The following is a 26,114-nucleotide window of genomic DNA, read 5'->3' as shown; positions in this document are numbered from 1 at the left end:
CAGTTTATAACTTCCCTCTGGAATTGCAAGGATGAGGAACCTCTAGGTCAAAGAAGTTGAACTCTCATCTTGATTCACCATCAGGACAGTATTGCTATGGTTATCCACTGCTATAAGCCCAGAACATAACTTTTTTTGATTCCCACTATGAGGCAAAGCATATGAAGTTTTTAAGATGACAGACCACTATCAGGCCTGAAGGCATACAGCTATAATCCCAACTAATCCAGAGACTGAAGTAGGAGAATCACAAGTTCAAGGCCAGGCTAGGCAATTTAGCAATACCTTACCTCTAAAAGGGGGAGAGGGTGACTGGGATGTAGCTAAATGGTAGAGCACTTGCCTAACTTGATTGGTTCAATCCCTAGTACTGAGAAAAAAAAAAATCAGTTAAAATGATACAACCATTTATTTATTTAGTACTGGAGATTGAACCCAGGGGCATTTACCACTGAACCATATCCGCAGCTAAGTTGCTGAGGCTGGCTTTGAATTTGCAATTCTCCTGCCTCAGCCTCCTGAGTTGCTGAGATTACAGGCAAGCGCCATCACACCTAGCTTAGTACAGCTGTTTTGGAAAACAGTTTGCAGTTTCTTATAAACATACACTTACCGTATAACCCCAGCAACCCCATTTCTAGGTGTTTACCCAAGAGACATGAAACATCTGTCCACACAAAGACTTGAGTGTGGTATGTTCCTAGAAACTTTATCATAACAGCCTTGAACTGGAAGCAACCCAAATGTGCTTCCCTGGAGCATGGATTAACAAACTGAGATATCCAAACCACAGACTTCTACAGTAATATAAACAACCAAGCTCTTGGTATAAAACTATATGAATGAATCTCAAAACCATAATGCCTAGGGGGGAAAAAACCCAGAGTGAAAAAGCGGTGTGATTCCATGTATATGAAATTTATGAAAAGACAAAACTGTAAAGACAGAAAGATTGATTAGTGGTGGTGAGAAGCTGGGGGTGGTTGAAGGGAGTGATTGCAGAGAGGCATGAGGGGATATGTTGAGGTGATGGAATTATTCTGCATCATGACTGCAATGGTGATTTTGTGAGATTGTTTTTGTCAAAACTCAAATGGAAGCCAGGCACATTGGTGCATGCCTGTAATCCCAGCAGCTCAGGAGGATGAGGAAGGAGGATCGAGAGCTCAAAGCCAACTCAGCAACTCAGCAAAGCCCTAAGCAACTCAGCAAGACCCTGTCTCTAAATAAAACATACAAAAAAAGGTTGGGGATGTGGTTCAGTGGTTAAGCGCCCTGAGTTCAATAACCCTCCACACAAAAAGAAGTCAAATTGGGGCACACCGGTGCACACCTGTAAATCCAGTGACTCAGGAGGTTGATGTAGAAGGATCACATTTGAGGCCAGTCTCAGCAACTTAGTGAGACCTTGTCTCAAAACAAAGAAAGAAAGAAAGAAAGAAAGAAAGAAAGAAAGAAAGAAAGAAAGGAAGGAAGGAAGGAAGGAAGGAAGGAAGGAAGGAAGGAAGGAAGGAAGGAAGGAAGGAAGGAAGGAAGGAAGGAAGGAGGAAGGAAGGAGGAAGGAAGGAGGCGGGCGGGCTGGGTTATAGCTCAGGGGTATAGCGTCCCTGGGTTCAGACCTTAGTACCCCAAAAACAAACAAAATAAAAAACTCTTATTGAGATGGATTTAAAATTAAAGAATTTTTGAAGCCAAACATGGTGGCACACACCTATAATCCCAGCTTCTCAGTAGGCTGAGGCTGGGGGATCCCAAGTTCAAGGCCAGCCTCAGCAATTTAGCAAGAACTTGTCTCAAAATAAAAAGGGCTGGTAGAACTTCCATTGGTTCAATCCCCAATACCACAAAAATCAAATTAAATTCAAGAAGTTTATTCTATGCAAATTATACCTCAATAAAGCATTTTTGTTTTGTTTTAATGATGCAACTTGAAGCTCTCCTGTTTATCTCTCAGTAAATCTGAGATCAGCTAAATTCTTGAGTTTGATCTGAGATTCCTGTTCAGGCTGGTCGGTGGTCCTCAAAAGAATTCGCAAGGACCCACTACTGAGCCCATGGTAGACAGGGCTGATGTGAGGCTTCTGAGGCCAGAACTTTATGTGCTTTTTGGTTCAGGGGCCCACAGACTCAAAGCCCAGAGGGTTATGCAGGGCCGCTCCTGTGATGTGGAGAGGAATGCTGAACACATCAGCATGGGGGACAGAGGGGACCCAGGGAGTCTCCTACAGATGCCCCACATTGGTGCTGACTTGGAAGCTTAATGTGGCTTCCAGGATAAGCAGTGATTCCCTAGGGCCTCCCACATTTCTTGCCACCAGAATGAGTCAACAGGTTTCGACCACCCTCTTGGAGCTGTCTGATTATCTTGAAGAGAGCTGTTCTGATCATCCCCATTTTCTAGGCAAAGAAACTAAGACTCAGAGAGTTTGGGTGACTTTTCCAGGATCACACAGCCTTTAGTTGACTTCCATGGGACCAGAGTCTAAGGCTTCTGTCTTCAAAGCCTGGGCTTTCTCCACTAGGCTGGGCCAGTCACTAAGTTGGGACTCCAGGCAGTGTGGCTGTGTACCAAAGAATGGCTCTCCAATTTTTAAAGGCCTGGGGCTATGAAGAGGCCTCCTGGAAAAGCCAAGGTTGTCTGTAGACCAACAGCTCTGGGGCTTCTGTAATACTGCCACGGATGATTAAATCCCCAAATCTGATCACACAGTGAAACAGTTTTCAAAGTGGATAGTCCTCATTGCTTCCCATGGCCATGGCAAACCCTCCCTGTAACCTTCATGCCCTGGCTTTTCAGGCAAGTGGTGGGGTAGTTTTTGAAGAATGCAGAACCCAGAGGCAGGTGGCCCAGATTCACCTAAGCTGTACCAAGACAGCTTCTCTTTGCCTGAGTTTCCTCAACTGTAAGCAAGGACCAAAGTTATTCCTCTGAAGATTGAGATAACACACAAAAGCACTGAGACCGGGGCTGAGTACCCAGGAAATATGCCATAAATGTTAGCTGCTAAGAAAAGAAAAATAAAAAGGAAAACATTAGCACAGTGTAGACCCTGGGACTCTCTCAACATCTCCCAGCAGCAAATGGGAGTGGGAGGGGCGACTTGAGAGCAACTCAGCTCAGGGCTGTCATGGGAAGGCAGGCTTCTGGAAAGGGCCTGAATTTATACCCACACGTAAAAGGCAACGAGGTCTTCCATTACAGGGCCGGGAAAAACAACAGAATCTCTTACCTTAGGGCTTGTTCAAGTATGCAAGCCCCAGGTGGTGAGCTATCCTCTTCTCCCCTTGGCGGTCTGGCTAGAAAGGGAGCAGCCATGTTTGTACACCACCTAGTGCAGGGTGAACACAGAATTCAAGCCAGGCCAGTCAGGATCCCATCATGGGATTCAGAATGGTGGTGCAGACCTGAGGGCCCAGCTACCTAGGAGGCTGGAGCAGGAGGATCACTTGATCTCCCGAGTTCAAGGTAAGCCTGGTCGACAGAGTGAAACCCCATCTCAAAAAAAAAAAAAAAAAAAGGAAAGAGAAGGAGTAAGAGGAGGAGGAGGAAGTGAAAAATAATCCTTTCTTAGGAATTTAGAATTGAGCCCAGAAGAGTCTGGGTTTATTCTGCTGATCTCAGCTCTATGGTTTGGATATGGTTTGCGTGTGTCCCCCGAAAGGGAAGCTTGGTCCTCGATGTGATGATGTTGGGAGATGCTGGAGCCTAGTGGGAGGTCCTTAGCTCTTGGGGGAGCTGCCCTCAGAAGGGATTAAGGTAGCTCTCGGGAGACCCCTGTTCTCTCACAAGAGCCTCTTGTTACAAGAATGAGTCTGGCGTTGAATTGCTCTCTGGCTTCCTGTTTGCTCTCCTAGGCACTCCATCTTTAGGCCCTCCCCAGATGCAAAAACCAACCAGGGCCACCTGATATTGAACGTGCAGCCTCTGAAACTGTGAGCTAAATAAATACAATCATCCTGTCTTGAGAATCTGATGTGACTCCATTTTTGAGAAAACAGCTTCTACCTCAAGGCCTGTCCTAAGGAAGGGGGCATGACCCTTGTCCTGGGAAAAACCCACAGAGCACTCCTAAGCACATACCCACCCTGCTGAGTTGTTTGTCTGTAAATAACAGGAGAGATCTGCCATGTCAGGTGTCCCTGAGTCAGTCAGGTTAGGTGAAGACCCACAGCAACCCCCTAGCAACCACCAATCAGCATGAGACAGGGAAAATACCTGGGATGCCAGATGGCCCCCAAGTAGTTTATGATGGTTGATAACATGTTGGGAAAGCATGTAGTTTAGCACATAACCCCTCGTGGCCTAAACCAATCAGTTCAAAGGAATCTCCCTCTTGTACTAACCAATCACCCTTATCTAATTTGTTCCCACCAGTGAATGTGCTAATCAATGTTAAGAGTTGTTGTTTGATTTTCCCGAGGTATGGAATGATTTGCTGTGTGATGTTGTGACGCATAGAGTATCCCTGCAAAACCTATAAAATCTCACTGAACAAAGGACCGGGACTCACTCCCTAGGACCGCTGCATCGGGAACAGTTGTGAGTCCAGGCTCGAGCTTGCAATAGACTCTTGTGTGATTGCATCGGATTCAGCTCCTGGAGGTCTATTGGGGGTCCCACTGATCTGGCATTATAGTCTCAGGTATTTTATTACAGTCACACAAAAAAACAACAATAGGAGATAGGAGAGAAATTAACCTGGGAGCTGCAGGCTGATGCCAATTGTTGCCACATTTCTTAGGAAGCAAGGAAAGTCAGTCTTCAGGGAGATAGGACAAAACAGAAACTGAGTAGGGCAAGGTGCCTTTCTGGGACCCCTGAAGGCTGGGCCCTCGTTATCTATGCCCAGCTGCACCCTCATGCTCAGATCCCTTAAGACTCTTCCATCTCCTTATTCTATAGAATCCTCTTTTGTCATCAACCTATCCTCAGTTTCTGGCAGTCACAACCACAAGAATCTCAAAGGCGAACACCTCCTTCTCCTTTTTTTTTTTCCTTTTAGTTGTACATGGACACAATACCTTTATTTTACTTATTTATGTGGTGCTGAGGATTGAACTCAGTGATCCATGCATGCGAGGCAAACACTCTGCCACTGAGCCACAACCCCAGGCTGTGTGAAAACTTTGTAAGCACAGGCCAGTCTGTCCAGAAAGTGGAAGGGAGGAGAATTCACCTACCAGCCCCCACCTCTTAATGATCAAAGGCTTACCTCATGGGCTGTCAAACACTCCTGCACTTCTGCAACTAAAGGTGTGGAGTCCAGGAGGAGGTGATGGAGGGAGCTGCTGACTCCTCCTTGTGAAGTCAGCTGTAGTAGGAGCTGGAGGCAAACAAGGACCAGGGGGCTGGGAATATGGCTCAGTTGGTAGAGTGCTTGCCTCGGATGCACAAGGCCCTGCGTTCAATCCCCAGCACCACAAAACAAAACAAAAAACAAATGGCAAGGATCTAGACAAAAGGCATAGCTGGGAGTATCTTCGATGGTGTATTAAAAAGTACCAGATATATATATCTAGAATTGAAAAGAAGTGAGCTGGGTATGGTGTGGTGCACACCTATAATCCCAGTAGTTTGGGAGGGTGAGTTTGAGGCCAGTCTTAGCATGTTAGCAAGATACTTAGTGACACCCCGTGACACCCATCTCAAAATAAAATAAAAAAAGAGCCAGGGGCAGTAACGCATGCCTGTAATCCCAGTGGTGAGGGAGTCTGAGACAGAGAATTGCAAGTTCAAAGCCAGCCTCAGCAACAGCGAGGTGCTAAGGAACTCAGTGAGACCTTGTCTAAATAAAGTACATAATAGGGCTGGGGATGTGGCTCAGTAGTTAAGTATCCCTGAGTTCAATCCCCTGTACTCTGTCCCCCACCAAAAAAAAAAAGGGCTAGGGAGGGAGCTAAGTGGTAAAGTGTCTCAGTTCAATCCCCAGTAGAAAGAAAGAGAAGAAAAGAAGGAAAGGGAAAGGAAAGAAAAAGAAAGAAGGAAGAGGAGTAAAGGGCTGGGTGTAGCACCCCAGGTGAGCACCCCTGGGCTCAACCTGCAGTACAATAAATAAATAAGAAAAAGAACTTCTGCTAAACCAAAAGTCAAAACCACTGGGCTGGATAATCCCAAAGGACTTCTCAGGAAAAAGATTACTTATTCATGTTACTGAAATTGCCTTTTTTTTCTTTTTTCTTTTTGAGAGAATTTTTAATATTTATTTTTTAGTTTTCAGCGGACACAACATCTTTGTTGGTATGTGGTGCTGAGGATCGAACCCAGGCCAAACGCATGCCAGGCGAGCGCGCTACCACTTGAGCCACATCCCCAGCCCTGAAATTGCCTTTTTGGTGTATAGGAACCATGTCTCCACAGAGTCACAAGCAAGATTCTGAAAATGTGTACACCCCAGTGCCCAAGAATTAGTACCAACTTTACCCTAGGCACTCAAATTTCCATGAAATTTAAGAGATAATAGAGATGGTGCTTTTAAACCGAGTCCTGGCTGCTAACCCTATCAGGATGGAGTTCTTTTGTTCTGGAAGGCCTGGGGCCCTTCTTTTTAGCTTGGACTCCCTTCTACTCAGAGCAGCTGCCAGTACCAGGCAGAGTCAGATTTGTCAGTATTTAAGGGAGTGGAGGAGTAAATGGGTCAGAGAGGCTCCCTCCACACAGCCTGGTCCTCCGATGGCTGGAAGCCCACCCCTAAGGATTATTAAATCCATGATCACATCATGGGTACTTCAAGCCCCTCCTTCTGCAGCCAGCAAAACCCACAGAGAATGAGAGATTGGGATCAGAACAGGAAGCCTCAATCCTCTGATTTATGCTGCAATCAATCTGTATATTAGACTCACCAGAATTAAACCTGGGACCCAGTTTGAGAGTTGTCATTGGCTGACTTCAGCTCAGAACACTGGCTTTCTCTGCTGCAAAACTGGTTCATCACTTGCTTTTCTTACAACATAGTAAAAACCAAATAAGAGAAAGTAAGCTATGGAGCAAATGTGACACCCAGTAGCACATGAGTGGGGACTGAAGTGTGACCTCTGGGCTCCTGGAGTCCAGAATAGAAAATGACCTTGAGGCAGACAGTTCCAGCCTCCCATGGCCAAGTAGGACATGCAGACCAGACCAAAGTGGAAAGGAAGAAGCTCAATAAAAATATCCCAAGGAAAAAGACAGAAAAGAGAAAAGAATGGAAGTAGGCAGAGCTGAAACCCCTTACTGCATGGCGGGAAATGATAGGTGCAGAGAGACTACTGTAAATGCCCAGTTTACCAGTGCCAGGCTGCCTGCCAGGTGCCTCACAAGCACTGCAGCATTTAATCATCACAATGCCAATGTGGCAGACAGAGGAGTAAACTGAGGCTGAGAGAAGACAGTTTATTTGTGACACAGCTAGTTTACAGTGGCACCAGGACTGAAGTCTAGGCAGCCTGCCCTCAGGTCTGGCTCTGTTCTCTTTTCTCATAGTGACAGGTAGCAGATAGACAGGAGCAGTAGGAACATGAAGTTCAGGGGCTAACTCCACAGTCTGGGCCTACATACTAGCACTCCACATGTTTGCTCTTAAAAAGCAATTTACCCAAAAAGCAATTTACCTAAGGCTATTCTGGCCCTGTTCTGGCTTAAGTCAATAAGATACATTACATTACTCAGCAAACGGACCTGTCATCTGTAAAGCTATTCAAAGCTCACTGATCATAAAATCTGCAAAACAAATTTGAATTAGAACCGGTATAATAGCAAAATCCACTCCTCATGGTTTTTGTTTGGGTACCCATGGGTAAGGACTTAAAAACCGGATACTATCCTGTTCTGTCAGTCAAGGTGAGAGGTGGTACCTGGGCAGGACTCTAAAAACTTCCCTACAACTCCCAACAAAACTAGGGAACAAAGGGGTGCCACTTGGCTCTCCTCTGAGGAGCACTTTCTCTTCTTCTCTAATAAACTTTGCTATATTTCTATAACATTTTCTCCTGTGAGGACACAAAAGCTGAGAGAAACAATGGGACCCTCTGGACCACCTGGTTACAACAGGGATGTTGTCTCCTAGGTTTTGGGTGTCATCTATATTCCTATGACTCACCAGTCTGTCTGCCAGGCTCCCAGATATTGCCTGAGGTTCAGATCCACAAGTCCAGCAGCCTCCTGACCCACCTTAAGCTTAGTGTGTCCAAAGATGAATCATATTTATTGCTCCAACCCACACAGATGAGGAACCTGACCACCACTAAGCTCCTCCCCTCAGCCCCAGCCATGCACCAGGTCATAGCCATGGTACCACCCACACAACCCTACTTCACCACCTCTCTTCCCACTGTCACTGTTTGCAGTCCAGGACTCTCACTAGTGAACAGGGCCCCACTTCATGCTTTAATGTAACATTGCTACCACTAGCAGCTTACTTTAAAACTGACATTTGTCCCCCTTCCTCTTCTTCCTCTTTCCCTCCCTAACCATGAGGGAAGCAAGATTATTAACCTTCTTCCTGTTCTAGGCAAAATTATTTGTTCTTCAGCTCACTGACTATGGGAATGGAGGAATCCAGACTTTGGGGCTGGCACCTGTGGATCTAAGAAACCAATGTCTCTCAACTCTACTAATCAATTATGACTGCTGATAGGGCACACCTGGAGTTCAGCTTTTGCATCCCCTTTTTAAATGCCCACGATTCCCCCTGGCAGTCAAAACCGCAGCCTCTGAGACAGAAGTCTCTTGTGGGTACTCCTTTGCTAGCAAAATTTTTTTTCTTTTTTCTCAATACATTGTCCTTGTTCTTGGATGGTGTCAAGGACAAAGACCAAAGTTTCGGCATCATTAGAACATGGTACTTCCCTGTACTTCCCTGTCTCCAGTTCTGCCTATCATTCACCTGGACACTAGGAAAGCAATGTGCCTAAAATGCAAATACATGCCACTCCCCTGCCCAGTGTCCTTGAGCTGCTTCACACTGTTCTGAGGATAGACTTCTGGTCCACTCCTGTAGCTCTTCCACCTTGCACTCTGCAGCTCTCACTGAACTTTCCAATCTTCCAAACCCTAGCCACTCTCTCGACACTGGACCCCTGCCTGACTAGTCCCTCTACCTGAAGCACTCTCCCCAACTCCCTGCGTTTGGCCAGTCCTGTTCACATTTCACTGTCACCTTGGAAGTCCAAAGCCACAGCTAATGTGTTCTCCTCCAAAGCCTTAGTTTTGACCCCACCTCCTCTGTTATCTCTGACCCGGTACTTTCTTCCTCACATCACTTACCAATAACCCCAAAAGCAAGCTCCACTAGAGCAGGGTTTATCTGTCCTTCCCTGCACAGTGCACAATCACAGTAAGACTTTAACACCTGTATGAATTAGGGAGAGGAAAGGGGACTGAATTTTCCAAAGCCACAAAGCCCAAGAGTGACAAAGCCATGAATGGACTCTGGACTCCCACCCCACCCCAATTTGGAAAGAGTTCCCTGTTCCTAACCCACCGATTATTGAGTTCCTGTCTTCAGGGGCTACAGTGTTTATATTTTAATAAGAAACACCTTTCATTCAAAGAATGAAGGCGTCATAACTTGGAAGGACACGAAACCCCCAGGCCATTCCGTCCCCCAAACAAGGGTTAATCAGGCCCTGCCTCCTCCCCAGGGGAGCATGTGAGTTGGCCTGGTCTTTTCCCCGAGGTCCTCACAGCGTTCCAGCCCAACACTCGGGCCTCAGTCAGCCTCCCGGGAAAACGGAGGATACCCCAGCAAATCCCAGCCCTCACGTGGTCCCCCGCCCTGCTCGCGCGCGACACCACCCCAGCACCGCCACAGCCGCGTGCCCTCCTCCGCGGGCGGAAGCTCGCCCCGCCCACCCCCGCCCTCCCCCGCCCTCCCCCTCCAGCCTCCCAGGCCGCGCTCTCCCTCCCGACCCCGCGCTCGCTGCAGCGCTAGCACCGGTTACGGAGCCGGTTTCTAGCTCCGCAGGCTGGGCCGAGAGGCGCATGGTTATGGAGGCAGCGGCGCGGAAGCGGCAGCACCCGGGAGCGGCGGGCGGCCCGGGCTCGCAGCTCGGCGCCTCCTTCCTGCAGGCCAGGTGGGCGCGCGCTGGCGGTGGAGGGGGCGGGCGGGCGGTCTCAGCGCCGGGCCGACCCCGCAACCCGGCCCGAGACCGGGAGCGCGGCGGGCAGGCCTTTCTGTGGGGCGGGCCAGGGCGGAGCGGAGCCCGGCGTGGGCGGAGGCTGCACTGCCACTGCCCCTTCGCCCCCTGACCCGCGGGACCCGCCGCCGAGGCTGGGCGGCCTCACCCCGCCGTGGCTTGAGTAGGGGCAGCCCCCTCCCAAAGTTTGGGATCCTCCTCCTCTTCACCCTTTCCCCCGTGACTTGGCCGGCCTTAGGACAACAGACGGGATGGGATGGCGAGACTCTTAAAGGGCCAAGAAAACTCCGGCGAGAGCGGGGGACCCGCAGGACGCCGCCGCACGCACACAGGCGCTCCCAGCTCTTTTGCAAGTTCCGGGTGCTGCCTCCGAGTTCTCAGCGTCTCTCCGCCCTGAATAAGACTTGTGTTCTGCTGTTAATCGGGAGACTCACTTTTTGCCCTGGGGAGCCCAAGAAAGTGAGAAGGGACAGCTGAGAAGCGAGGAAGCTCCCAGCGAGAGTATGCAGAGCCCTTCTCCAACCGTAGGGGAGACCCGTTTGGGTGTATCTAATTGGGCGGGGCAAAAGAATGGCATCACCTTTTAATCTTTCCCTCCGTTCTGCCTTCATCCTGTGTTACTGTCAGATACATGCATTGTGCTCAGCAGGTGTACATTAAGCACCTCTGTTATGCCCAGCGCTGATAGGCACCTAGGGGGTGGACAGGATGAAGCTGGGAGGGTTTTACCGTCCTGTAGGAGCCCGGAAGGTCAGAGCCCAAGCAACCGTGGTAGGTAATGTTGGAAGCTCATGGAGTCCCAGAGGACTCCTCAGGGCACCCAAGGAAGAAGGGCTGTTCCAGCCAGGGAATGAGTATGGAGAAAGGGGTGCAGTGGGGCTGGAACTTTCCCTATGTAAAAGGAAGCGAAAGGAGGACTGATATTTGAATTGCCTTTAATATCAGGGCTGGGACTGGAGTGCAGAATTTGAGGCCCTCCTTGCTCTGGGACAGGGTACAACCCTGAACCTAGCTAGACTCACAGGTTAAGAATGCAGCCCTGGGCTGGGGATGTGGCTCAGCGGTAGCGCGCTTGCCTGGCATGCGTGCGCCCGGGTTCGATCCTCAGCACCACATACCAACAAAGATGTTGTGTCCGCCGAGAATTAAAAAATAAATATTAAAAATTCTCTCTCTCTCTCTCACTCTCTCTCCTCTCTCACTCTCTCTTTTTTTTTTCTCACTCTCTCTTAAAAAAAAAAAAAAAAAAAAAAAAAGAATGCAGCCCTTATTCCCCAGGCTCTGAGGAGCCATGGAAGGTTTTTGAGCCTCATTGTATTTAGTCAATTTTAGGAAGCTTGTGATTCGGGTTGATGGGAGATGTTTGGCATACTGGGCCGAGGCCAGGTCTTTCTTTTGCAACTGAGGAATATGTGGACTGAGGAACTATAGACTGCTTTTTTCACTTGGAAATAATTTCCTGAAGATATGTTGTCATGTGGCACATACATTTTGGTCAACAACTACATCTATGTTGGCCACCCTGTAAGAGAATATCACTTGGCTGGGCTGGTAGCACATGTCTGTAATCCCAGCAACTCAGGAGACTGAGGCAGGAGGATTAGAGTTCAAAGCCAGCCTCAGCAACAAAGCAAGGCCTTAGGCAACTCAGCAAGACCCTGTTTCAGAGTAAAATAAAAATGGGCTGGGGATGTGGCTCTGTGGATAAATGCCCCTGGGTTCAATCCCCAGAATAACAACAACAACAAAAAAGATCACATCATTTAATGGTATTGTAGCCATCATTGTGTAAATAACACTCACTCTGTGATGTTTACGTAAGGGCAGAATCACTGAGGATACATTTCTCAAAACTTAGTCCCATCTTTAAGTGACACCTGCCTCCACTTTATGACCCATTTGGCCATCTAAGTCTCATCTCAGCCTATGAGCTGCTCATTTTATTGATGAGAAAATAGGCTCCGATGACCAGACTGAGGCTCATACCATTTCAGTGACCAGAAACATTGATTGGGTTCTGCCGACATTCATTAAGCATCTCTGGTGTGCCCAGCATTTGCCAGGCACCAGGGGGTCATAATTATCTTCTACATTTTGTCTGTGGATTGATTGTAAACACTGAAAATCAATATACAGTGTTGACATTATTTAAGCTGTTTAAGCTATTGTTCCCATTGGACCCAAGTGATGGTTAACAATTACATTTGTTTTCTTATATTTTTCCTGAAATTTCTAATTGCTTCCCCCCATTTTTTTGTGTGTTTGTTTCTTCAATTATTTTTGCACAAACTGTTCATATCTGCTGTCTTACCATTTTTTATATAGAATCAAAATCAGCCTTTCTGTGAATCCATTTATAGGTCCCTACTTGTCCAGGACAAGCCCCTTTCTTTTCTGCCATCCAGCCTTGCAGGTGCTGCTGATGACCTTGAGTATTCCCACTGTACCGTTCGCGCTCCCCAGCTGTCATGGTGTCAGTTTCTCCATAAGGTAGATCTGGAGAGCTGTGGAGGAAAGCAGAGGCCAAGTTTGTCTCAGGTTATCTGCCACTGTGCTCCCACCGTTTTTCTAAGCAGTAGGTACTGGTGATTGAGACCTAGGGGTAGAATGGGCCTGGGCTGGCATGTGGGGTCTGTGGAGTCGGGAGCTTGGGGCAGCCTTGAGATGGCCCATCCTCAGGATAGGGCCAGCAGAGGGGATGCCGTTGGCCTCCATGGATCTGCCTTCTGTGGTCAGATGTTTAGAGTCCCAACAGTCCCAACAGAAGAAACCAGTAAGAGGCTTATCAATCTTTATATATATATATATATAGAGAGAGAGAGAGAGCGCACAAGCGCACGCCAGAGAGAAAGCGAGTGCTCATGGACCTTTATTTTATTTACTTATTTATATGCAGTGCTGAGATTCAAACCCAGTGCCTTGCACATGCTAGACAAGTGCTCTACCACTGAGCCACAACCCCAGCCCAGGCCGGTCAATCTTGATGCCCGGGCTGAGAGTCCCTGTGACTACTTTCTCTTTCTTCCCTTCCCTGCTAAGCTAGGTTGGACAAATGACAGAAGTTCCAACTCACCGAGGTGCTTCCCAAGAGAGAGGAGGAAATAGTTCCTGAGTTCCTAGTACGTACGGGGTGAGGATGGGTGCCTTGGTCCAGACAGAAGGCACCCAAAACCTCCACAGGCTTTCAAAATTTCTGTCCCCAACGTCCCACTTTTTGCCCAGTTTGGAGGTTTCAAAGCAAAACACTGAGGGTTCTTACTCTCCTTCATCCTGGCCCTTTGAGCTTGGAGGCCATTACTGGCTACATTTTGAGGCCCTGCCCTGATGGGCACTAAGAAGAAGGAGCAAGGTGGTACCTCTATGCTGGCACTGTCTCAGAGCCCTGAACTGTCCTCCCGATTACTCTCTACCCACTCTGAAGGTTCACTGCCCCTCCTTTCTCTTCCTCTGTCCCCAGTGAGTATCTCAGCTGCCTTCAGGGCCATTTCCAGGCCTTTCCTCCTGCTCTCTGCTTTTCTGTCTGGACCAAGGCACCCATCCCCACCTCAAGTCTTCCTTCCTTCTCAAAGGCTTTGCATACCACCCCAGGCCACACTGATCCCTTTCTAATTTGATCTCCTAATATGCCACCTGACTTTTATACTAACCAAAGAGAGAATAGTAACCTGTTAAGAGTACAGGTCTTGAATTCATAGAAACCCAGGTGTGAATTCTGTGCTATTCAGGACTCCTGAGTTGCAAGTAACAGAAAGCCAGGGTGAACTGCAGCGAGAGGGAATGCATTCTCTCAGATGGCCAACCCACTGGCCCGGGGATGCCAAGCCACTGCGCATTCTTTGCTCCCCTCCCCATCTTTTCTGTGGGGCTGCTTCATTCACACCTGGCAGCACCTGGAGGGTGGAACCTTGGTTACAAGCAACCTTGAGCTTGCTCATCCTCAGGATAGGGCCAGCAGAGGGGATGCCATTGGCCTCTTGCATCCTTAGGGCCCTGGAACCAGAAAGGGGCATTAAGGGGTCTCTTTTCTGCCCTCCAGTTAGAAATATCCCACTGGGCCAGCCTGGTCAATGGTCATCCCTGTAGCCAAGGAAACACCATTCATCCCAGAGAAAGAAGAGGGTGGGAAAAGATGGCAAAAGGAATGGTTGCAGCAGCTCCTTACTTCGTGGGTGACAATGGTTAAGCACATTACCCTTCTAAGCCCCAACATCTGCACCTGTGAAACAGTAGGGCATCAGCTCCTACCTCCAACTGCTGCTCTGAGGATTAGATTAGGTGGCACAGCTAAAACTCCTAGCAGAGTACACAGGTGGTGTTCATCAGGAGAGGTGGGCACTGACTAAGAGAGACTGGAAGACTTAGTTGACCTAGGCAGGGTCCACTGCACCTGTCTTGCCTGCTACCAGAGGACAGTGAGATACCCAAGGGCTTGCCTCCCTGGTCTCTGGTTGCTCCACCAGCCCAGTGTGGATTGTCCTTGGAACTGGCTAAAAAGGATCCTGGAAAATTATGGAAGAAATAGCATTGACAGAGGAAAGTCTTCAAGATGCTTCTAAGCCAACATTTGCAATTAGGGAATGAGTAACTGGTAATTGTGATTGTTTTAAATCAGCCATTGGTTACTGGGCCTGACCCAAGTACTGAGCTGAGAACTCTGGAGAACATGGATCCATGTCACACAGAACCCATTCTGGACACAAACAGGACAGTGAAACTTGGATCAGTCATCTTAGGAGGTAGTGGGTTGCTTGTCTCTAGGGGCATGCAAGTAATGGTAGAGATGCCTAAAGGAGGATTTGGACTGATGGGGAGGTGGATGAGTTGAGAACCTCAGAGTTCAGCTCTGTGCTCGAGGGCCCAGGTGGGGAGCACAATTCCAGCCCCATTGCTAGGAGCCACAGCAAAAATATTGATACAGGCACCTTTGGGTTTAGTGACTGCCAGCCAGCCATTCAAATTATGATTATGTTAAGTTACATTCATATGCTAATTGTCTCCTGCTGTTTACCTGGGCCCGTTTCGGGACTCAGGTTACTCATGTCACTCTTGTAATGGGAGAGTTCCCATTGGTTGGGAAAGGATGGTAGGAGGGTGTTCCGGGAGAAGTGGAGTGCCCCCGGCTCAGGTAGAACACACGTGGTGGACCCACTTGTTAGGGGACGCACACGGCCTCTCACAAAATAAAACTTTGTCTCAGTTTGACTGGCTTGTGTTTTTGTGCCCAACCGGGTTGCAAGATTGCAAGCCAGCGTGCACTGACAGCACAGCAGGGAAGCGCTCAGCAGGGGTGCGGCAGGCAGAGCTCAGCCAGCCCGCTAGGCCAGGGGCCGGGAAGCCTGCGGCACCCCATGATGTCAGAGCTGTTCTGAATGAGCAAAAGGTGCTCCCTGTAGAGGCTGGTGGGGTTTTGGGAAAGGCTTCATCAGAGAAACCTCCCCAGAGGCCTTGGAGCTGGCCCTTGAACCTCAGTGCATCTGTGAACCATCTGGGACCAACTTCTTTGCTAGAGGGATAGGCATCCAAAGATGTGTTGTCAGGTGGTATTCCACTTCTTGCTACGTCTCTCACGTCAGCTTGACCCTGCCAGCTTCCTTCTAGGTTTCACTGTGGATTGGTGAGAAGAGGAATTCCAGCAGCCCCAAGCTTACCTCCTCCTAGTCCCACAGTCAAGGGGGAGGAGGCCCTTTCCCTCCCGGCCCCTGTAAGGCAAATCTCATTGGAGAGCTCTGTTTGGCCCAGCTCAGGTCCTATGTCCATTCCATGAACCAATCACTATGGATACAACTTTGGGCTGGAGACTGAAAGTGTAAACCCTGCAGCATAATCATTTAGTTTTTAGGGCGCAGTTGTATGAGGATGGTCAAGTTACTTCAACTCTGGGGCCTGTTTTTCACTTGTAAGATGGGGTAACATGCTAACCTCGAAGGGTTTCTATGAGGATTAAAGGAATGAAATGAGGGGCTGGGTTTGTAGCTCAGTGGTAGAGAGCATGCTTAATGTATGTGACACCTTGGGTTCAATCCCCAGCACCAAAAAAAGAAAAAAAAAGAGATGAGATCACACAGGTAAACAGCTCATGATAACAATGCCTGGGGTGAAGTAACTGCCCAATACAGGTTCCTGCTGGTGTCCATCATGGTGTTCCGTGTTCTACAGCCGTGTTTGCTTCCTCTACCTCATTTTATTTCCCCACCATTTTACAGGGCAGAGTCAACAGTGGTTACACCGGTTTGACAGCTCCCTTCCAGAATCCCAGGGAGTCTATATTCAGGGCAACTGAAATCCACCTTCCCCTTGAGTATACAACTGGACCCCAATATTTCCATCAAAAACCTTTCCCTAGACCTCAGTCATGTGTGTCTTCCCACCTTTAAATCCCCACACCTCTTTGTGGCTCATCTTGGGGGAATATTCTCACAGGAGGACAAGAGCTGACCTATCTCGTCTCGTTCCTACCCAGGCACAGCTCCATCAAGGCTGAGGAGGCTGACCACACGGCTCCCTTCCACCTCGACCTCTGGTTCTACTTTACACTGCAAAACTGGATTCTAGACTTTGGTCGCCCCATTGCCATGGTGAGTGTGAAGCTGAGGATGGAGCCCTGCCTAGCATTGAGGAGACTTGAATTTGTTGAATGGCCCGAGATGAGTCGCCTCCCCTACCAGGAAACAGAGGAGCACTTTAGCTCTAGGCCTACGGACCACCAGACAGCTGCAGCAAGTGAGGGGCTCTGGGGAGTTGTCACATGTATTTTTCAATTTATTGATCCTATGCATATAGTCAGGGCATTGTGAAATGTTTTGACCATGCATATGGGTTTTCCTTCTGACCCCAACCAGGCCAGGACTTGGGATAGACAAGAGGAGGACAGGGCATTCCAGATGGAGTAGCTGCCCCCTGCCCACCTTCCTCCTTCAGGAATGAAGAAGCGTAGTTCCTTTGTAGAGCACATCTATTTTCTGCTTTGTTGCCTGATGTCTACTGTGATTTGATTTGGAAGCTGTCCGCCGCTAAGTGGATAGAACCGTTTTCACATGTGGGCCAGCGAGGTCTTTGTCGTCATCACAAGACCTGGACTGCCAGAGCTGTGTGTGTCAAAGTAGACTACTTGGGCCATCTCTCCTGTGTTACAGATGGGGAAGCTGAGGCACAGAAAGGGGAAGAACTTGCCAGGGTCATTCAGCAAAATGGTGGCATGGCCAAGTCCCAAAGGAGACTCCTGGAATTCAGGGACATTTATTTTGTACTCCCTGGGAGAAAGGTCAGATTCAGGCCCTGGGTTTATATCTACTATATGACTAGGAACATGGCCATTTACCTTCTGTGGGACTCAGTTTCCCTGTCTAGAAGTCCTTCCATCCTGAGGTTGCTAAGAGGGCAGTTTGCACAACAAAGACACAGCAGAGAATTAAGGGGGGCAGGGAGGCCTTGCAGGCCAGCCTTGTGGGTACATTCCTCCCCTCGTTCCCCAGCTGGTGTTCCCTCTCCAGTGGTTTCCTCTCAACAAGCCCAGCGTGGGGGACTACTTCCACATGGCCTACAATGTGATCACGCCCTTCCTCTTGCTCAAGGTAAGTCCTTTGTTCTGCCCTCCCCTCCTGCCCAGCAGGGAGCTGGTGCTCGGCCCTGGGTGCTGAATCCAGTTTCCCCAGCCTGCATCAAGGGATGAAGACTGTGACAAAGGAAGAGTCCAGCGCCTGGGCCATCAGAAGTGGGGCAGCTGTTGGCTGCAGGGATGGAGATAGGCCCCTCCCTGGGCTCAGTGTTCCAGCAGATGAAGAGGGAGAAGTGATTGGGCAAAAGGACCTGCAGATAGGCTGGGAGACGAGGCAGAAGAGGTGATTGGGTGTGTTGGGAAAGACTGGGGTCTGTTGCCGAGGCAGGTGTGAACCACCTGGCAGAAGAGGCAGCAACAGAAGCTGAACACTGCCCCTGCTCTGGAGAGCCCTGGCTTTGAGATGGCAGTGGGAGCACACGGCAGAGGCTGTGATTTTGCCCTCTGGGAGACAAGGGCTCTTGAACTACTTGTCCCTTAGCCTCCACAGGGAATTGGTTTCAGGAATCCTCTGGATAATAAAATCTGCAGAGGGCTTAAATTCCTTACATAAAATGACATAGTGTTTACTTTTTTTTTTTTTTTTTTCAGTACTAAGGATTGAATCTAGAGTAAGGCACCACTGAGCTATGCCCCCAGCTATTTATTTATTTATTTATTTATTTATTTATTTATGTATTTTAAAAATATTTTTTTAGTTGAAGATGGACACAGAACATTTATTTTATTTATTTATTTTTATGTGGCGCCAGGGATCGAATCCAGTGCCTCACGCACGCTAGGCAAGCATTCTACTGAGCCACAACTTTGGCCTTTATTTTTTATTTTGAAACATGGAATTACTGAGTTGCCCAGGCTGGGCTCAAATTTGTCCTGCCTCAGACTCCCAAATTGTTAGGATTATAGGTGTGTACCACTGTGCCCAGCCTCCAATACACTTTATTTTATTTTTTTTTATTATTTTTTTTTATTTATTTTTTAGTTCTCGGCAGACACAACATCTTTGTTGGTATGTGGTGCTGAGGATCGAACCCGGGCCGCACGCATGCCAGGCGAGCGCGCTACCGCTTGAGCCACATCCTCAGCCCCTCCAATACACTTTAAATCACCTTTAGATTGCTTATTATGAATAAATAGGGTTGGGAATATAGCTCGGTGGTGGAGTGCTAAAAAAAAAAAAAAAGGCTGTGTCAGTTATCAGTCACACTGTATTATTTAGGCAATAGTGACAAGAAAAGTGCATGTTCAATACTGACAGGTTTTTTTTCAAATGTTTTGGTCCTGGGTTTGGTTAGTTCTATGGACTGTGGTGCCCCTGGGGGTGGTGGATATGGAGGGCCAGCCATAGTCATTTCGTTTAAAAAGTTTTTTTTTCAAATCTCCAAAAGAAAAGGGGCATGATCTGAAAGTGTAGTTTTTTAGTTTCGGAAGACCCAGCCCTGTACCCAACTCCTAATGTTTTCTTCCTGTTTGCTGTGAACCAACCACTTAGAAATCAGGTCCCTTCAGCAGACCAGCCAGCCACCCAGGCACAGCTGGGGCCTTGGAGGGCTGGGCATCAAAGGCCTAGTGTCATCTGTGGCATGCGGCTTGTATGTGACCATGAGCAGTGAGCTTGTCCCCAAGTGATTCTTCCCTGAAGAAGATATTGCACAGCCCCTGCTGGGTTCCTGGGGTCATGTGACAGCCTGGAGCCAGACTGGCCCCCTGAGGGACTCACCCCACCCCTGTTTGAGGGAGAGAGGCACAGGGTGTCACATGTTGTGACAGAAACGGGGACATGCTGTGGACCTCACTCTGACCCTTAGCTCATCGAGCGGTCTCCTCGCACCCTGCCCCGCTCCATGGTCTACATCAGCATCATCACCTTCATCATGGGTGCCAGCATCCACCTGGTGGGCGACTCTGTCAATCACCGCCTGCTTTTCAGTGGCTACCAGCACCACCTGTCGGTCCGGGAGAACCCCATCATCAAGAATCTCAAGCCTGAGACGCTGGTGAGGCCGCCTGGCTCCTTGTGGAAGCCCCGGGGGCAGGCCCTCCTGGGAGGCTCCAGGCCTCGGCCTGGCCTGACCTGTGGTAAATGCATTCAGCTCCGTGAGGGCACTGTGACTCTTGCCAAGCCAGGATGCTCATGGACTATTAGAAGTGTCCCATCAATTGGCTCCCAACTGGGCCACCTCTGATAGAGGCCACCTTTGATAGAGGGCTGGAGCCTGTGCAGGGAATGGGGGCAGGAAGGGGAGATCCGTGGTGGGAAGCAGGGCCTGGACGTGCTGCCCACCCTCTGAAGCACTTCCCCCTCTAACTCTGCCATGCCTGCGCCTCCTCAGATCGACTCCTTTGAGCTGCTCTACTACTATGACGAGTACCTGGGCCATTGCATGTGGTAAGTGAAGGGACATTCTGTCCATTCCAGGGCCCAGGACGCAGGACTTGGGGCCTGGATCTCCATGTGTTGGGTGGAGCGGCTGGGTGGTATTCTCTTCCCCTGTGAGGGTGCTGCGAGTGGGACGCTGAGTGAGCCTACCAGAGACCCCATCTGCTGCCCTGTGGCCAAGGTCCTGCTTCCTTCTTCCTGCCTGCAGTGCCCATGGAGGCCACAAGAGGGCAGCGAGAGGATGTTGTCCAGCTTTGACCCAGCCTGGCTCCCGCGGGTGGGGAGGAAGGAGGTGGCAGCCTTGATAAACAACACCCGCATCCTCGACCATAATGGGGTGGGCTGGAGAAGGGACCCCTACCTGGGTCAGGCAGTGCACTTTGAGAATGGGAAGCTGAGAAGCAGCAGGACTAGGTTGTGGTGACGAAGTGGAGGTGGGGGGTGCCGTTTGTGCCCCAACTCCCAGGGGAACTCCTTTTCCCCATCCCCCCTCACTGCAGTCAGAGGGAAACCTCAGAAATGTGGCTCAGCCTCAGGAGATTCAGGGCTCAAGCTGGGCAGTGCCATCTGCCACCCTGTGCCCTGCAAAAGATAAAAAGGCCAGAGAGAGGAGGCCAGCTCTGGGCCTGGGGACTCACGCTTGAGCCGCGTGGGCTCACCCAGGCCACGTGTGTTATGGGTCTGTTTTCAGGGCATGAAGTGAACCCTTCTGGCTCAGGGGGCCTTGGGGGTCCCTGGACAGGCCTCTTTCCTGCTTTCCCTGGCCTTGCCTGAAGACCCTTCCCATGGAAGGTTTGGAAAGGGTGGAGGGGCAAAGAAAGAGGCCTGGGGAACCAGCTAGAAATGGGCCATGTCGGGAAGGGGAGAGAAGAAACGGAACAGAAAAAATGTGTGTGTGTGTGTGTGTGTGTGTGTGTGTGTGTGTGTGTGTACAGGTGGGAGAAAGGGGAGGAGAGAAGGTGAACTTTCGGATGAGATTGCGAGCTGGGAGTGAGTGGGTGAAGAGCTTCACAGAGGACCTTGGAGGCTGTAGCAGTGTGTTCTTCATCCTCAGCCTTCCTGGGCCAGTGCAGAACCGAGGCTGCTGGTGTCTGGGCATGTGCATAAGACAGACCCACAGGCCCATCCCCTCTCCGCCACAGAGTGGATGAGGTGGCCAGGGCAGTGTGGAGCCTGTGGGCTTCTGACTGGTATGAGCCTCGCCATCTTGTCTCTGGTCCTGCCCCACCCGTGACCCTTGACTCCCAGTGCTGGGAAGGCCGGGTGCACAGGCACATCCCTCACCCAAGCCAAGTGTTTTGGAAACCTGGGACAATGCAAGGAAGCAGTGAAAGGATGGTGGGGAAGGAGACCTGGATGGAAGCTGGTGGCCAGGGCCACTGGGCAGGCCTCTAAGACACAGCCTCTCTGTCGCAGGTACATCCCCTTCTTCCTCATCCTCTTCATGTACTTCAGTGGCTGTTTCACTGCCTCCAAAGCTGGGAACTCCATGCCAGGGCCTGCCCTGCTCCTGGTGGCACCCAGTGGCCTGTACTACTGGTGAGTGCTCATTAGGATCTGGGGGCAGAGACAGGGCAGGGCCAAGTGAGCCACCACAGTAAAAATCCACACCTGACCACAGACCTGTGGTGGCCCCAGCTGAGAATGGCCCTTTCTGGGTCCCTGCTCCCTTCTAGGTCTAGTAGGGGCTATGGAAGTGCCTTGGTGGCGCCCGCTCCCAGGAAGCCCAGGCCTGAGTATGACAGGTCGGGAGAATGAGTTGCACAGTCTCTCTATCCTCTGCCCCTCTCCTCCCCACCTCCCAGACCCCAATTCCAACTTTGAGGCCAGTAGAGCCACCTCAAACCCCAGGCCCTGCAGAGCCCACTGGGCCCCAGTGTCCACCTCTGTGAAATGGAGGTGATACCTGCCTGTCTCCCCCAGAAGATCGTGAGGATGTGGGGAGGGGAGGGAAAGGGGCTTTGCAAACTATGAAGCACCACAGACACGAAAAGGACAGACTAGGAGAAAGACCAGGACCTCAGGATACTTTGCCTGGTTTCCTGTTACCCTTAAAGAGGACCCAGATCTCAACCAGGCTCTTACCCTCTTGCCCTGGAGACCAGTACCTCTTGCTGCCTGGGCCGTGGTATTGCAAAGGACCCAGGGGCCCCCTCTGATTGGAAGCCCATCTAAACATGAATAAGGTCCCTACCTCTCTGAGCCAGTTCCAGCCACCTCCAGGGCCTACTCAGGCCCCACCAGGGCTGATCTGTATGCTCCCTGAGGCCAGGATTGAAAGAAACAGTGGCATTTACAGCAAGAGGGAAGGAGGCTAGACCCCTGCCTGCTCCTTACCTCTGGTGAGCTGGTGCAGCGGTGGCTGTGGCGGGAGCAGCAGCCGTTTGTTGAACAGTATGCTCTTCTTGTAAGAGATGCCTTGCACTTGAAAACAGAGGTGCCAAGGTGTCACTTAAATTCCCCGAAGTCAGCAGTGAGAGAATAAGCGGGTAACCTTGCAGAAGCCCTCAATAAGTGCCACTGAGCTGGCCATGGGCTCCATACTGCCATGGGGTGCCGCAGCATCTCTGGGAGATCTGAGACCATGCCCCAGCCTTCAGGGAGACAGTAATGACAGCTGCCACCAATTGCAACTGCATTCCCAAACCCAAATTCCCAAGAAACTACACAGGTGATGGACAGGCAGCCAACAGGCCGCAGGTGGGGCTGTAGAGACTGGCAGGGACTGTGACAGAGCGGACAGTGCTCTCTAAAAGGGACAGCTGATTTCTGCTCTAGTCAGTTATTGTCACGTGGAAATATTCTGATGTGACCAGAGAAGCCATTTGTAGATATTCTCTCATTTAAACATAAGCAATGAACTCAAAACTTTTATAGGTGGTGAGTACAGGCCAAACCAGCACACCGCGGTGGGCTGCAGCCTCTCACCTCATGAGCTGTTCCGACTTCCTGGGAGGGCAGCCTGGCACCCAGGTCCAGGGAGGGAGGCCGGGCAGGGTGGGGTTGCCGCAGCAACTGTCTTAACTCAACCCCTGGTCCGTCTCTCCAGGTACCTGGTCACTGAAGGCCAGATCTTCATCCTCTTCATCTTCACCTTCTTTGCCATGCTGGCCCTCGTCCTGCACCAGAAGCGCAGGTGCCTCTTCCTGGACAGCAACGGCCTCTTCCTCTTCTACTCATTCACCCTCACCCTCTCACTGGTGGCGCTCTGGGTCGCTTGGCTGTGGAATGACCCTGTACTCAGGAAGAAGTACCCAGGCGTCATCTATGTCCCTGAGCCCTGGGCCTTCTACACCCTCCATGTCAGCAGTCAGCACTGAATCCCGGGCAAAAGCCATGGCTATGTCACTGGGAGTCATGGGCCGTGGAGGGTAATGCAGCAAGGACGCACCGCTTGCCACCTGCTCATCCTCAGGCCTGTGCTGACCCTGGACGTAGGTCATGCCAACTTTCTCTATATTGTTGAGCAAAGCACCTCTCCCCGCAGGGCCTCATTTGTGCTAACAGGCCCATGGTCCCAAAGTGGCTCAGTGCTCTGGATTTGCTGACCTCTTTATAGTAGCCTTGTCATGGGTGGGTGCTTCTATCCTGTCACCACCCTCTTCCAGCCGGGGAGGGGTATGTGTACCCCAAATCCTTATCTGACCTCAGAGCCACCCTCACCCCAGGGAGCCAGAGGCCCAGCCTGAGCTTTGGGCCTGGCAATGCAGGCCCACCTGCAGGTCCAGCCCCCACCCCAGGACTGTCACGGCACCGTGGAGTACAGCTGGCTATGGGTTTTTGAGCTGCCGTGGAAGGAGATCTGAAACCCTGGCTCTGTTTCCTGAGTCACATTGTAGGGTCAGGGTTCCTCATGGCTTTCCACACTCAGCCCTGTCTCAGCCTGAGTCACTGGCCTTCTGCCAGTGGCCCTGCTCCCAGAAAAAGGAGGCCTCCTTCCCAGCATGGTGAGCCCTGCCTCAGCCCCCTTCCCCCAGGTCCAGGTACCCTCGCAGCACAGAGCACCGCAGCCCCATTCCCCATCTCCACTGGCCCATGTGGACTGTAGTCTCAGGGGTCTGCCCTGCCTCACCCCAGGCCTGAGATTCCCTTCTCACATTGGGGCCCAGACCCTGGGCCAATCCCTGCCTGCTGGCAGCCCTGGGTGAGAAGAGGATGAATAGAGGCTGGTGTGGTACCCAGCCTGGCTGGCGGCTATTTCTGAGGTGTGAAGTGGGGGAGAGGGGGTTCTAGAGTGGGGGAGAGGTTGGCTGGCCTGGGGCCCAGGCTAGAGCCCACGGTTCCTTCTAGCAGCAGTCCTGGGCTATTCAGCCTGGTTTGGTCACTGCCCACTGTTTCTGTACACCACTTGGTAGGCTCCTGTGGGTGAGGGGCAAGAAGAGCCTCTTCATCCTGACCAGTCCAGCTCTTTTAGGAGGAATTGGATGGGGCATTTCCTAACCTGCCCCTCTGGGATGGCCCACTGGGCCTCCCAGCTGTGCTGCCTTTTGGGAGATGAAGGGAGGCTGGCTTGCTGGAGGTGTCCCTTAGCCATGGGTAAGTCATTTGACCTCTACAGGCCTCAGCCCTTAATATTCAAAGGTCTCAACCTCCCACACAGCCACCGTGGGCTGATGTCAGACAGCACTGCAAAGGCCCACCAGGCAGGAGACGACTCCATCCATGTGTCCTGTGTCCCCACCTGTCCAGCACACTCCTTTGCTTCCTTCCCCACCTCGAGGATGCTGGACTTCATGGACCTCTCGTAAGCAGAGGCAGGCCTCTTGGTGGGGTCCGTGTAATCTTATTCAAATTGGGGAGCCACTGCTAAGGAAAAAGAAAAGCATGAAAGTGGATGTTCAGAAAGGGAAAGCAATAAATCACTGGAGCCTTGAAGATTTCTGTCCCTCTTGAGATCTCTTGGGCACTTTGCTGGGGATGTTTTCCTGGAAAGATGTCTTGATTCGTTGCCTAGAAAAGCCACAGGCCAGTGATTCTCAGAGTACATTAGGACTTACAGGAGAATGCACAGCTTTGCCCACACTGCTGAATAAGAACCGGGAGACAAGGCTGCAGGTGGTTCTTATGTGGGCTCCCGTTGGGGAACTGCCAATCCAGGTCCTGGCTACTCAAAGTGTGGTCCCCAGACCTGCAGCCTCCACTTCATCAGAGAACTGGGGAGGAGCAAGGCAGCCTACCCCATGGAGACTTTCTGAGTCTGTCTTGTGGCATCTAAGTGATCCAACCACAGGGTGGAGGGGCCAGCGGGCCCAGGTGCGAACATGTGGCCTTTGTGAATTTTTTTGTGTGGTGGTGGTGCTGGGAATTGAAACCAGGACCTTGTGCATGCAAGGCAAGCACTCTACCAACTGAGCCACGTACAGCCCAGCCCACAAGCTTAATAGCCTCAAAACAGTTTATCCTCAGTTCTGGAGGCTAGAGGTCCAGAATCCAGGTGTTGGCAAGGCTGTGTTCAGCAGGAGGATCCTTCTCCACCTCTTCTGGCTTCTGGTGGGACACAGACAATCCTTGTGTTCCTTGGCTTGTGAAACCACCCAGCTCTGCTTCTGTGGTTCTGTAGCCCTTCCCTGCATGTCTCTCAGATCCCTCCCTTGGGTTATGATCCACCTTACTCCAGGATGACCTCATCTAAATTCTATTTGCAAAGATTTCCAAATAAGTTCTGTCACCGGTTCCAGGTGGATATGAATTCTGGGACATCAATCAAGTAGAGACCTGAAGTTTAGACTCCATGAGCCTTCCACTCTGGGGCACACAGGACAGGGGGAAGCAAAAGCCAGTGGGTCTCTGAAGGCCATCTCTGGGTCCTTTTCCCAGCAGGAGTGCACAAAGCCTGCCAACACTTGTGTTCCCCGGGTCCCTGGGGCTAGCTATTCTGTTGGCCCCTGGGTGTGGAGTGGGAAGCCCTCATGGGGAGAGCTTGGCTCAGGAACAGTGCAAGATGGAGAGGAGGAGACTCCTGCATTCCTGGGAAGGATAGGAGTGGGGGCTGTGGGCGGGAGCCTAGAGCTTTTTCCAACGACAACTGTGTTAGACGTTAGGACCCAGGGGTCCTGCTTGGGAACC

General features: G+C 50.6%; 1 protein-coding gene across 1 annotated transcript; it reads left to right on the top strand.

Moving 5' to 3' along the window:
* Nucleotides 1-9,847: 9,847 nt before the first annotated feature.
* On the top strand, nt 9,848-24,923 carry Cln6 (CLN6 transmembrane ER protein). Its single transcript, XM_026408828.2, has 7 exons — nt 9,848-10,050; nt 16,574-16,688; nt 17,586-17,684; nt 19,477-19,665; nt 20,002-20,057; nt 21,465-21,587; nt 23,098-24,923. The coding sequence occupies exons 1-7, from the start codon at nt 9,959-9,961 to the stop codon at nt 23,366-23,368; spliced, it is 945 nt and encodes a 314-aa protein (XP_026264613.1). The 5' UTR covers nt 9,848-9,958; the 3' UTR covers nt 23,369-24,923.
* The last annotated feature ends 1,191 nt before the right edge of the window (nt 24,924-26,114 follow it).

The sequence above is a fragment of the Urocitellus parryii genome, chromosome 6 (assembly GCF_045843805.1).
Source record: "Urocitellus parryii isolate mUroPar1 chromosome 6, mUroPar1.hap1, whole genome shotgun sequence".
NCBI classification, from domain to species: domain Eukaryota; kingdom Metazoa; phylum Chordata; class Mammalia; order Rodentia; family Sciuridae; genus Urocitellus; species Urocitellus parryii.
This window is presented reverse-complemented; position numbering and strand designations above follow the sequence as displayed.